This window comes from Salvelinus sp. IW2-2015, linkage group LG4q.1:29, assembly GCF_002910315.2.
Source record: "Salvelinus sp. IW2-2015 linkage group LG4q.1:29, ASM291031v2, whole genome shotgun sequence".
Taxonomy (NCBI): domain Eukaryota; kingdom Metazoa; phylum Chordata; class Actinopteri; order Salmoniformes; family Salmonidae; genus Salvelinus; species Salvelinus sp. IW2-2015.
This window is the reverse complement of record NC_036842.1, coordinates 13,426,929-13,441,085: the sequence shown is the minus strand read 5'-3', so window position 1 is coordinate 13,441,085 and position 14,157 is coordinate 13,426,929. Positions and strand designations below refer to the sequence as shown.

At 43.1% G+C, this 14,157-nt stretch overlaps 1 protein-coding gene across 1 annotated transcript; it reads left to right on the top strand.

Moving 5' to 3' along the window:
- The first annotated feature begins 5,483 nt into the window (after positions 1-5,483).
- prnpb (prion protein b) lies at positions 5,484-9,146 on the top strand. The gene is made up of 2 exons (XM_023983812.2): positions 5,484-5,606; positions 7,024-9,146. Exon 2 carries the CDS (start codon positions 7,034-7,036, stop codon positions 8,627-8,629), a length of 1,596 nt encoding a protein of 531 aa, XP_023839580.1. The 5' UTR covers positions 5,484-5,606; positions 7,024-7,033; the 3' UTR covers positions 8,630-9,146.
- Positions 9,147-14,157: the final 5,011 nt, after the last annotated feature.

Below are 14,157 nucleotides of genomic sequence, written 5' to 3'. Positions count from 1 at the left end.
TCCTTGCCTAATTAGACGAAAGACACATTTACGAAAGACACATTTCAAGCGACTTCATGTAATGACCTGGATAGATGGCAGCATTCGTGCAAAACTGAAAGCGTGAACCACTGCATTTAATCATGGCAAGGTGACTGGGAAATGGACGTGTAGCCTACAAACAGACCAGTTGCGACCTCCAGCAATCAAAGAGGAAAAACGACAATACAGGGACAAGGTGGAGTCGCAATTCAACGGCTCAGATACAAGACGTGGGCTATGTGGCAGGGACTCCATACGGATTACAACGGGAAAGCCAGCGCCTCGCTCCCGGGCGAGCTAAACACCTTCTTCGCCCTCTTCGAGGAAAACAGCATTGTGCCCCCGATGCTTGAAGTCGTCCGCATGCTTCCCAGCCGAAACAGTTCGTAGAGTTTGTGTATATATTATAACGACGTTTTGGACTTCGGTGAGTTTTCCCCCCCACTGTTCGGGAACAGGAAACATTTTCTGGAGGCAAGCGAAGTTCGGAGCCGAAATCTACGCCCCTTCGTTGGTGATTGGTCAACAATAGGGATTCTTCAATAAAGTATTTGTTATCATTCAAGGAGAGATGAGTCAGTTAGATGCACGACTAAGATCTCTTTGGCAAAACGTGAACATTAATGACAGAGTTACAGTTCAAAGGAAATCAGTCAATTGAAATACATGAATTAGGCCCGAATCTATGGATTTCACATGACTGGGAATACAGATATGTATCTGTTGGTCCCCGATACCTTAAAAATAAAGGTAGGGGCGTGGATGAGAAAACCAGTCAGTATCTGGTGTGACCACCATTTGCCTCATGCAGCGCAACACATCTTCACATTGAGGTGATCAGTCTGTTGATTGTGGTCTGTGGAATGTTGTCCCACTCCTCTTCAATGGCTGTGTGAAGTTGCTGGATATTGGCGGGAACTGGAACACGCTTTCGTACACGTCGATCCAGAGCATCCCAAACATGGTCAATGGGTGACATGTCTGGTGAGTATGCAGGCCATGGAACAACAAACATTTTCAGCTTCCAGGAATTGTGTACAGATTCTTGCGACATGGGGCTGTGCATTATCATGCTGAAACATGAGGTGATTGCGGCGGATGAATGGCACGACAATGGGCCTCAGGATCTCGTCACAGTATCTCTGTGCATTCAAATTGGCATCAATAAAATTGCAATTGTGTTTGTTGTCAGTAGCTTATGCCTGCCCATACCATAACCCCACCACCACCATGGGGGCACTCTGTTCACAACGTTCACATCAGCAAACATCTAATCTTTTTCTGCGAAATGTATTTTATTTCAGCTCATGAAACATGGGTCCAACACTTTACATGTTGTGTTTATAGAAGTTTGCTGATGAGAACGTTGTGAACAGAGCTACCAGTCAAAAGTTTGGACACACAAACTCATTCAAGGGTTTTTCTTTATTTTGGCTATTTTCTACATTGTAGAATAACAGTGAAGACATCAAAACTATGAAATAACAGATATGGAATCATGTTGTAACCCAAAAAGTGTTAAACAAATCAAAATATATTTCAGATTTTAGATTCTATAAAGTAGCTACATTTTGCTTTCATGACAACTTCAAATCAAAGTTTATTTGTCATGTGCGCCGAATACAACAGGTGTAGACCTTACAGTGAAATGCTTACTTACAGGCTCTAACCAATAGTGGAAAAAAGGTATTAGGTGAACAATAGGTAAGTAAAGAAATAAAAAAAATAAACAGTAGAAAGACATTGAAAAACAGTAGCGAGGCTATATACAGTAGCGAGGCTATACAAGTAGCAAGGCTACATACAGACACCGGTTAGTCAGGCTGATTGAGGTAATATGTACATGTAGATATGGTTAAAGTGACTATGCATATATGATGAACAGAGAGTAGCAGTAGCGTAAAGAGGGGTTGGCGGGTGGTGGGTGGCGGGACACAATGCAGATAGCCCGGTTAGCCAATGTGCGGGAGCACTGGCTGGTCGGGCCAATTGAGGTAGTATGTACATATGTACATGAATGTATAGTTAAAGGGACTATGCATATATGATAAACAGAGAGTAGCAGCAGCAGCATAAAAGAGGGGTTAGGGGGTGGGCACACAATGCAAATAGTCCGGGTAGCCATTTGATTACCTGTTCAGGAGTCTTATGGCTTGGTGGTAAAAACTGTTGAGAAGCCTTTTTGTCCGAGAGTTGGCACTCCGGTACTGCTTGCCATGCGGTAGTAGAGAGAACAGTCTGTGACTGTGGTCTTTGAATATTTTTAGGGCCTTCCTCTGACACCGCCTGGTGTAAAGGTCCTGGATGGCAGGCAGCTTAGCCCCAGTGTTGTGCTGGGCCGTACGCACTACCCTCTGTAGTGCCTTGCGGTTGGAGGCCGAGCAATTGCCGTACCAGGCAGTGATGCAACCAGTCAGGATGCTCTCAATGTTGCAGCTGTAGAACCTTTTGAGGATCTCAGGACCCATGCCAAATCTTTTTAGTTTCCTGAGGGGGAATAGGCTTTGTCGTGCCCTTTTCACTGTCTTGGTGTGTTTGGATCATTCTAGTTTGTTGGTGATGTGGATACCAAGGAACTTGAAGCTCTCAACCTGCTCCACTACAGCCCCGTCGATGAGAATGGGGGCGTGCTCGGTCCTCCTTTTCCTGTAGTCCACAATCATTTCCTTAGTCTTGGTTACATTGAGGGATAGGCTGTTATTCTGGCACCATCCGGCCAGGTCTCTGACCTCCTCCCTATAGGCTGTCTCGTCGTTGTCGGTGATCAGGCCTACCACTGTTGTGTCGTCTGCAAACTAAATTATGGTGTTGGAGTCGTGCCTGGCCATGCAGTCGTGGGTGAACAGGGAGTACAGGAGGGGACTGAGCACGCACCCCTGGGGGGCTCCAGTGTTGAGGATCAGCGTGGCAGATGTGTTGTTACCTAACCTCACCACCTGGGGGCGGCCCGTCAGGAAGTCCAGGATCCAGTTGCAGAGGGAGGTGTTTAGTCCCAGGATCCTTAGCTTAGTGCTGAGCTTTGAGGGTACTATGGTGTTGAACGCTGAGCTGTAGTCAATGAATAGCATTCTCACATAAGTGTTCCTTTTGTCCAGGTGGGAAAGGACAGAGTGGAGTGCAATAGAGATTGCATCATCTGTGGATCTGTTTGGGCGGTATGCAAATTGGAGTGGGTCTAGGGTTTCTGGGATAATGGTGTTGATGTGAGCCATTACCAGCCTTTCAAAGCACTTCATGGCTACGGACGTGAGTGCTACAGGTCTGTAGCCATTTAGGCAGGTTGCCTTTGTGTTCTTGGGCACAGGGACTATGGTGGTCTGCTTGAAACATGTTGGTATTACAGACTCAATCAGGGACATGTTGAAAATGTCAGGGAAGACACCTGCCAGTTGTTCAGCACATGCCCGGAGCACACGTCCTGGTAATCCGTCTGGCCCCGCAGCCTTGAGTATGTTGACCTGTTTAAAGGTTTTACTCACGTCGGCTACGGAGAGCGTGATCACACAGTCGTCTGGAACAGCTGACACTCTCATGCATGCCTCAGTGTTGCTTGCCTCGAAGTGAGCATAGAAGTGATTTAGCTCGTCTGGTAGGCTAAGGTCACTGGGCAGCTCGCGGCTGTGCTTCCCTTTGTAGTCTGTAATAGTTTGCAAGCCCTGCCACATAAGATGAGCGTCGGAGCCGGTGTAGTATGATTCAATCTTAGCCCTGTATTGGTGCTTTGCCTGTTTGATGGTTCATCGCAGGGCATAGCAGGATTTCTTGTCAGCTTCCGGGTTAGAGTCCCTCGCCTTGAAAGCGGCAGCTCTACCCTTTAGCTCAGTGCGAATGTTGCCTGTAATCCATGGCTTCTGGTTGGGGTATGTATGTACAGTCACTGTGGGGACGACGTCCTCGATGTACTTATTGATAAAAACCAGTGACTGATGTGGTGTACTCCTCAATGCCATCGTAAGAATCCCAGAACTTTGCACACTCTTGGCATTCTCTCAATCAGCTTCATGAGGAATGCTTTTCCAACAGTCTTGAAGGAGTTCCCAAATATGCTGAGCACTTGTTGGCTGGTTTTCCTTCACTCTGTGGTCCAACTTATCCCAAACCATCTCAATTGGGTTGAGGTTGGGTGATTGTAGAGGCAAGGTCATCTGATGCAGCACTCCATCACTCTCCTTGTTTTTTCCCCAGATTGACTGATCTTCATGTCTTAAAGTAATGATGGACTGTCGTTTCTCTTTGCTTATTTGAGCTGTTCTTGCCATAATATGGACTTGGTCATTACTAAATAGGGCTATCTTCTGTATACCACCACTACCTTGTAACAACACAACTGATTGGCTCAAACGCATTAAGAAGGAAAGAAATTCCAAAAATGAACTTTTAACAAGGCACACCTGTTAATTGAAATGCATTCCAGGTAACTACCTCATGAAGCTGGTTGAGAGAGTGCCAAGAATGTGCAAAGCTGTCATCAAGGCAAAGGGTGGCTACTTTGAAGAATCTCAAACATAAAATATATTTTGATTTGTTTAACACTTTTTTGGTTTCTACATGACTCCATACGTGTTATTTCATAGTTTTTATGTCATCACTGTTATTCTACAATGTAGAAAATAGTAAAAAATAAAGAAAAAACCTTGAATGAGTAGGCGTGTCCAAAAGTTTGACTGGTACTGTATATATATACATACATTATATGTATATATATTTATAGTCCAGTCTCTGACATTGCTCGTCCTGATATTTCTTAATTCTTTGGGATTATGTGTGTAGGAGGCCTATTGTGTTTTTATTTGACTATTTTTATTGCTAGGTATTACTGCACTGTTGGAGCTAGAAAAACAAGCATTTCGCTGTACCTGCGATAACATTTCCAAATCTGTGTACGCGACCAATAAAATTTGTTTTGATTTGAATTTGATTTGAATAATTCCTGAACACAAAAATATGAACTCTTGTACATCCATTTGTCGCCACCTGGTGTTCACAGCATGTAAACCTTGGATAGGATTTGCGGCCACAGCAAGAACCACGCAGTTGTTTTGGGTTCCACTGTTGTGATTTTCTATCACTTCTCTTTGTATGACACATACAGGCTACAGTAGCAGGCCTATGGAAAGTCCCTGAGTGGGGACAATGAGTAATATCAGTAGTGGGTTTTGGTGGAAAAAGTGTAGCAGTCTGGCAATAAATTGAGTAAGCATTCCTATAAGAAGTTGTTAGCACTAAAATGGTTGAATGCATTGGACATTAGCTGAATCATGCATTGGAAGCGAATGGGATTTGCGCGTAAATTCACATTACAGAGGATTTCAAATTGATTGCTTAGCCTAAATGTTGATAAAATATAGAGTGAACTGAAGTCCGTATTAAATGGCTTATAACAGGGACAGAATGTGTTATTATCGTCACCGCTATGAGTGCTATGACAGGGGCGAATAGCCTATGTGCGGTGGTCCATGATAAATAGATCCCTCCCTTCTGGAAAGAATGAAAGCAGTGAGTGAATGACAGAATCATAACAGAAACAGTTAGATTGAAAAGACTACTTTCTTCAAAAGGAACAGAATCGTCTCGAATCAGCAAGGGTATGTTATTTTACGATATTCCCATTCGTTGTAAATAAGTAGCAGGTGGCATACAGCCTGGGCTGTCGAGCAGAAAAGCGCTATAGCGCCATTTTATTGAATAAAACCGTATTATAATATGCAAATAACGGGTCCGCTTCCAAAAAATACAACTGCGTGTATAGCCTAATATTCCTTCACGCTCCAGTTATATCTGAGATAAAAGAGATGTCATATTTTATATACATAACACAGCCAAGTACATCTTCCCGTGGATATGTATGGTCTTTTATGGCACCGTGGTAGCCAATTTTATTACATTTAGCCTACTGATTAGCTTGAAATAAAAGCCGAAAAATATAAATTCTTTAGAAATTATTATTTTTCTTCACATACTGGGCCTTTACTAGTCCTGTATTAGCGGACCGATATAGCCGTCTGTAACACCGGCGTTTTTTTTTTCAGCAACCCCCCTCAAACATCTTCCCGCAGCTATGGCTACATGTTATTTTCTGTTACTTTAAGGAGAATCTTGTAAAAAAATTCTGGAAACAGAACACGGTAGGCTTATACTTATAATTAAGCAAATACATTTTACCGTCAGCGACGGGAGTGTCAGTGACCTGAGTGGGTTAGCTCAGTTTGAAGTCAAAACAGAAATAAGGGAATAAGGCTTCAGAAAGATTATTGGACTAACAGGGCTGACGACGCGAGCGTTGCAAAATAAATTTTGAAATCAATGGTATTCAGTTATTGCACCCACACTGCTCGCGTGTCAACGACGGTCTGCGTTGCCAAGGGCTAACAAGACGTGTCCGGTCTGGTCAGCATGTTAAATAGAAGTCCTTTCTATTTCTGACGCAGATAGCGCTGCAAGTCCTGCCTCTCCCATCTCCTCATTGTTTTTTAGAAGCAGGTACCCACGTGCCATCTCCTCATTGGTTATACCCACGTGGGTGATTGAAAGACGAACCTGTTGCCGGTTGTCGTGGTAATACTATGAAAGTTTAGATGCCAATCACCATATAAATTCAAAGATGAAAAAGGAGGAGAGATGACTAGAAATGATTAGGTTGACCGTTTTATGTGTGGATTAATTGTCGGAGTAGAGGACCTTGTGCATTTCAGGTAAAATAACAACCTAATGTTTATATCCCAGGACAAATTAGCTAGCAACAGCAAGCTAGCTAAATAGGACAAATTAGCTAGCAAGTGCAAGCTAACTAGCTAAATTGCCATAAATGTTTAATGCTTTTCGACCTGTCCCCAAATGAATGTCATTGGTTCAGAGTTTGTTTTGATATTTTAACCTGCGTGTCGTGATCACGTTTGGTGTAGGGGGACAAAATAAATGTATGCACGATGGCGCACGCGTGCAGCCGGTTTGGGTTCTGTGTTAGTCCAAATATGTAAATGACGCCATAATCTTTTCCCCCAGGACATTCATCATGGGGAAGCTATGTGAGCTGGCCCTTGTGTCTCTGGCCCTCCTGGCTCTACTTCATACTGACTCTACATGGGCCAAGAGAAGTGGCAGCAGTAGCAGCAGCAAAAAGTCGTCATCCAACAACAGGGGTTCAGAAAAAAAGCCATCAAAAACATCAAACACGCAGACAGGAAGCTACCCCAGACAACCACAGAGCCCCAACAGGAACCCCAACTCATACCCAGCAGGAGGTAGTTATCCAGGGAGAGGTACCAATCAGAACCAGAACCCAGCCGGTGGATACCCTGCTGCAGGTGGCTATCCTGCTGCAGGTGGCTACCCCAACCAGCAGTATCCAGGCAGAGCCAATCCTGGGGGATATCCAAACCAGAACCCTGCAGCTGGAGGTTACCCAGCCGCTGGTGGCTATCCTGCAGCAGGTGGCTATCCCAACCAGCAGTATCCAGGCAGAGCCAATCCTGGGGGATATCCAAACCAGAACCCTGTAGCTGGAGGTTACCCAGCCGCTGGTGGCTATCCCAACCAGCAGTATCCAGGCCGGGCAAATCCTGGGGGATATCCAAACCAGAATCCAGCAGCGGGTGGTTACCCTGCAGCAGGAGGCTACCCCAACCAGAACCCAGGGAGAGGAGGGGTCAATCAGGGATACCCAGCTGGAGGTTACCCAGTAAGAGGGGGAAATACTGGCTGGGGGCAGGCAGGGGGCTACCCTGGTGGAGGGATGGGAGGAGGTTACCAACCCAACTGGAACCCAAACAATAAGATCCTCAGTCCCCGCTATGGTTATGGAGGTGGGCATGGGGGTATGGGAGGTGGCTCTCCCTTCTCACGCTCAGTTCAGAATATGGGGCACTACCCCTCTACTCAGTCCAAGGGCTTTGCTAAGAAGGCTCTTATGGCCGCAGGGGTTGGGGCTGTGGCAGGTATGGCAGTAGGCTATGGCCTTGGGCGTTTCCCTCGCCCACATTTCAACTTCCGCAACCCTCAGGAGGAGCAGTCCTACAACAACTACATGTACAGCAAATACGGTGAACGCTCCACAGATGAAAACGACTATGGCCGGGACTATACCTACAAAGTACCACCGCGGGCAGAGTCCTACGATAGCTTCATGGATACCTGCATGAAGAGGAACGACCTTCTGCAGGATCAGGGCAGCGACTCCCAGGCCACACCTAACAACCAGAGGAACAACCCCCAGGGGGCCAACAGCCAGAGCCTGCCCATCACTCCTGAGGTGGGGAACAGCAGTCCAGCTAGCAACCAGGAGGGAACAGACACAGTGAAGCCTCTCACCCCAGCCCCTGCGGAGATAGCTGGAGAGGATAAGGGTAAGGAGGAGGATGACGGCCTCACAGTGAGCATTGAGGAGATTGGTTACCCTGTATTGGTGGAGCAGCTGAAGAACCGTAAGTGTGTGGAGCTGTACATGAACTACTCTGAGCGTTTCCTGGAGAAGCAGACAGCTGAACGTAGCAGCGGCAGCAACAACAACAACAAGTATGAGAACAGTCGCAGTAACCCCCTTGGCCAGGAGCTGGTACAGCTGATAACCACCTTCCTCATGGTCCTGAGCAGCACTCTCCTGCTGCAGTAAGACAGGAACACAGCCATGTCCCAGTTGTCTGGAACAGCTTCATTTCCTAGTCACCCCTCCTCAATATGCCACTGATTTCTTGTGAGGATAGGTTAATTAAATAAGGTGTAGGTGGAGATATAACCAATCCTTTAACTAATCCGTGGTCATGAAGGAAAGGGGACAAGGAAAGGAAGCCAGTGGAAAATAACTTCCATTGATTTTCCAGCAAAATGAGGACCGATAAAAATGTGAATTGTAGGGGGTACTCGAGGACCGGAGTTGGGAACCACTGCTGTACATGATATTTCACATGGTATTTGTACTTTAAGTGTTCGATATCTCGACACTATTTCTAAAATATACCGAAACCATCTGTCCTGCTTGTCTCTTACAGCTTAGTTCAGTTTACTGCTAAATATGGAATAACAGGATTTTGTCTGTAAGTCCAAAACCATGAGTGAGTCACGTAGACAAAGGGGAAGTATAAATGCAAAAGTAGCAAGTCTCATCAGTACATCATATGACTTTAATTAAATGCAGATACACAAGATAAACATTATTACAGCAATTTTTTGGCACCATATAAGGTACTATCATCCGATTAGGGGTTCAGTGTCTTTATGCCAAAGTGGTTCCACAGAAAGTACAGACAAGCATTATGTTGACAATTTTTTTCATGCATTTCCATGTGCATTATACTGTACATCAGTGGTTCCCAACTCCAATCCCAGAGTACCCACAACCACACACATTTTTGTTGTAGCCCTGGACAAACGTAACGGATTCAACTCATTGAGGGCCTGATGATTAGTTGACAAGTTGAAACAGGTGTGCTTGTCCGGGGCTACAATAAAAATGTGTACTGTTGGGGCTATTGGTGGACCGAAGTTTGGAACCACTGCTTTACATAATAGTTCACATGATATTTTAATTTGTACTCTAAATGTTCGATCTTATGTGGTCTGCAGTATTTGGTTTTAAAAGTTGCCTGTTTTGTAAATACTCATAATAATTAAGTATGGAATGGTCAGAGTTTTGTTATTAATCAATCACTATTTCTGTTCCTATTTTTCTTTTGTGCTCTCTTGTCCCATCTCTCTACCTCCCCATCTAGTCTCCCTCTCCATGTCCTCCATGTCCCCTTGTTATCAGAAGTGCACTTATTTCTCTTGGCGAATGGATATAAATGACTCTTCTTTTTCAAGGATGTATTTAGTGATTAACTCATTTATATTGGTTTTAACATAGAGAACAACATGCATTGTTTTAATGTGTCTTTAAAATACTTCAAAATAACCACTTTGTCATGCTTGAACTCAATGGGGAATTTTACCATTATCTTGCTGAAATGACTGATGTCTTCTTCCATTTCCCAAGTACAGAATGACTAAAAACAAATAAAAAAAACACATAATCGCACTTCCTTTTGTGCTCATTGAAAATGTGCGGTCATTTTCTTCAAGGAAAGCACGAGGGCAGTTACCATGATTATCTCACAGAGCACATATAAGCTTTTAAAGACGTTTGTTGCTAGGAAACTAGTTGCCTCAGGGGAAATTGTTACAGAACAGTTATTACTGAGTGAGAAAATCGAACAGACATGGTTTGTGCCTGCTAGTTGGCAGCATTACAATTCCCATACTGTTAAATAAAAAATTATAATTAAGCTATCTTTACAACAGAACACAAATTCCTCGTCGCATCTCTTTCACTAAAAATATGTATTTGATTATGAACGGAATACTACGTCTGTTATTCATTTAAAGCATTTTTTTTGTATTTCTGTGATAAGAAAAAAAAACTTCCAATATTTTTCCAATATTTGCTGAAGCCTGGCACACAATGCTTATACTTAAAGTACTATACTGTTGAGTTTATTTTCAAGTATTTTAATCCAAAATGCAGAGGGAAGGCCTTTTAATTTCTTATTTACTGATCCCCTCCCCTACACTTATCCATGTCACTACATGGTCCTGAACTTAACTACTGCCACATGCATAATAATTAACATTACCATAATAAAGCAACTCACAGAAACAGATATACAGCTCTGGAAAAAATGAAGAGACCACTGCAAAATTATAAGTTCCTCTGGTTTTACTATTTATAGGTATGTGTTTGGGTAAAATTAACATTTGTTTTATTCTATAAACTACTGACAACATTTCTCCCAAATTCCAAATAAAAATATTGTCATTTAGAGCATTTATTTGCAGAAAATGACAACTTGTCAAAATAATAAAAAAGATGCAGTGTTGTCAGACCAGTGGCTTGTAGGCATCTCCAGGTCTCGCACCCACTGTGAAATTTGGTCAATCAAGGTGTGAATGGAGGACCACCAGATCAAGACCCTGTCATGGCCAGCCCAATCTCCAGACCTGAACCCCATTGAAAACCTCTGGAATGTGATCAAGAGGAAGATGGATGGTCACAAGCCATCAAACCAATCTGAGCTGCTTGAATTTTTGCGCCAGGAGTGGCATAAGGTCACCCAACATCAATGTGAAAGACTGGTGGAGAGCATGCCAAGACGCATGAAAGCTGTGATTGAAAATCAGGGTTATTCCACCAAATATTGATTTCTGAACTCTTCCTAAGTTATAACATTAGTATTGTGTTGTTTACAAATGCATTATTCGAGGTCTGACAACACTGCTTTGTTGACCAGTTGTCATTTTCTGCAAATAAATGCTCTAAATGACAATATTTTTATTTGGGAGAAATGCTGTCAGTAGTTTATAGAATAAAATAAAAATGTTCACTTTACCCAAACACATACCTATAAATAGTAAAACCAGAGAAACTGATCATTTTGAAGCGGTTTCTTAATTTTTTTCAGAGCTTTATATATTTTATCAAATTAAACTATAGTGGACCAGAGTAGATAAACCAAGCGTTGTGAATAAAACAAGTTTCCTTTGTAACGATCGTCGTATAGAGGAGAAGGAGAAGACCAAGGTGCAGCGTGGTAAGTATTCCTAATTTATTTTAATGAATACGAATACTAGAACAAAACAACAAACACGATAAACGAACAGATCTGCAAGGTGACATACACTAAACAGAAAATAACCACCCACAAACACAGGTGGGAACAGGCTACCTAAGTATGATTCTCAATCAGAGACAACGATAGACAGCTGCCTCTGATTGAGAACCATACCAGGCCAAACACACAGAAATTCAAAACAAGGACAACATAGAACACCAGACATAGAATGCCCACCCAAACTCACGCTCTGACCAATCAAAATAGAGACATATAAAGGATCTGTACGGTCAGGGCGTGACATCCTTATGATAAGTAATAAGGTAGTTCTGCACTCCCATCCCACTGGGAACACACTGGTTGAATCAATGTTGTTTCCACATCATTTCAACGAAATTACATTGAACCAACGTGGAATAGACATTGAATTGACATCTGTGCCCAGTGAGATTTTAAGAATTCCATAGAAAATAAAATGAACTAGTTGGAAATTACTTTAATATGGGTTACAAAAACGTATGTTTGCTATTTGCAGATACTAAAGCTAGTCAATAATCACACATTTATTGCAATGGCAAAATATGACTTATAAAAGTATTAAAATCACAGCAAAGTAGATGTTAATGGTAAAATTCATTATTTTCAGCATGCTACTTAAGTTCATCCAGCTATTACAGTTTATAAAGCTGAAAAAAGATCTAGCACAGTCCAGTTTGACAGTCTGTGACACATGATTTTACAACATAATTATATACAAACACCCCCCTGACATTTATTCGAATTCAGTCCACTCTAGTCTTTCGGCCCAGCAATTCTGATAAAATCCACTTCCAAGGAAATGGTTTATGACTAGATTCCCCTAAGAAGAAAGGCACCATTGATCCCAGTGTGAGGAGGATGTTACTCATGGGTCCAGGTCCGGGGCCAGCAGCATTTCTGTAGCGACGCCAGTCAGACTGGTTGTGAAACCCTTAACCTTCAGGATAGTGGAATCTCTGGTCCTCTGAGGATGAGTCTGCGTCGTAGCCATACCCACCTCCCCTGTAGCCATTTCTTGGCCTACCGAGTGACCCCAGCCCGTAGCCAATGGCAGCCCCACCCAGTGTCCCGGCGGCTGCTGCCCTGCCATCTTCAGCCCCTGCCTGGAAGAGCCATGACTCTGGGAGGGGGGCCCTTTGCTTCCCACCCCTGTACCCTGTCCCCGTCACCTGAATCCACCCCCGTGTTTACATAGGGAACCTGGGCACAGTGCTGCCACCAGCAACATCCATGCCCACAGGAGGAGAAGCTTCTGCTGGCCTCTCATGACTGGATATTCCTGCAAAAACAAAATACATTGTAAGATTGAACCGTAAGTGTGTGGAGCTGTACATGAACTACTCTGAGCGTTTCCTGGAGAAGCAGACAGCTGAACGTAGCAGCGGCAGCAACAACAACAACAAGTATGAGAACAGTCGCAGTAACCCCCTTGGCCAGGAGCTGGTACAGCTGATAACCACCTTCCTCATGGTCCTGAGCAGCACTCTCCTGCTGCAGTAAGACAGGAACACATAGCCATGTCCCAGTTGTCTCTCATTTCTTAGTCACGCCTCCTCAATATGCCACTGATTTCCTGTGAGGATAGGTTAATTAAATAAGGTGTAGGTGGAGATATAACCAGTCCTTTAACCAATCCGTGGTCATGAAGGAAAGAAGCCAGTGGAAAAGAACTTCCAGCAAAATGAGGACCATTTCCTCCACATTTTATGGGGATATTTGAGCTTTAATATTGTTTTACCGTTTCTCTAATGGCCAATCTCCTTTGTGTCTCTAACATTTGCAATGATCCCCTGTCAATCTGGATCACCTGCTGTAGTACTTCCACACTTCTTTTTCCATTGCACTTTTTGTTGCAGAGTAGTTCCTGGTAGACTACTCTGTTGAGCTCTGTATTTTGTCCTGTAAAACACTATGGTTAGGTCATGCCAAATGCATGATGCTTTAATATCAGTGGTGGAAAAAGTACCCAATTGTCATACTTAAGTAAAGGTTAAGATACCTTAATAGAAAATGACTCAAGTAAAAGTGAAAGTCGCCCAGTACAATCCTACTTGAGTAAAAGTCTAAAAGTATTTGGTTTTAAATCTACTTAAGTATCAAAAGTCAATGTAATTACTAAAATATACTTAAGTATCAAAAGTAGAAGTAAAAGTATAAATCAATTCAAATTCCTTATATTAATCAAACCACACGGCACCATTTTCTTGTTTTCTTTTATTTATGTATAGCCAGGGGCACGCTCCAACACTCAGACATCATTTATAAATGAAGCAAGTGTTTAGTGAGTTGCCAGATCAGAGGCAGTTGGGATGACCAGGGATTTTCCCTTGATAAGTGTATGAATTAGACAATTTTCCTGTCCTGCTAAGCATTCACAATGTAATTATTACTTTTGCGTGTCAGAGAAAATGTATGGAGTAAACAGTACATCATTTTCTTTAGGAATGTAGTGAATTAAAAGTTGTCAAAAATATAAATACTAAAGTATTTCGATTTTGACTCTTCAAACATACCAGAG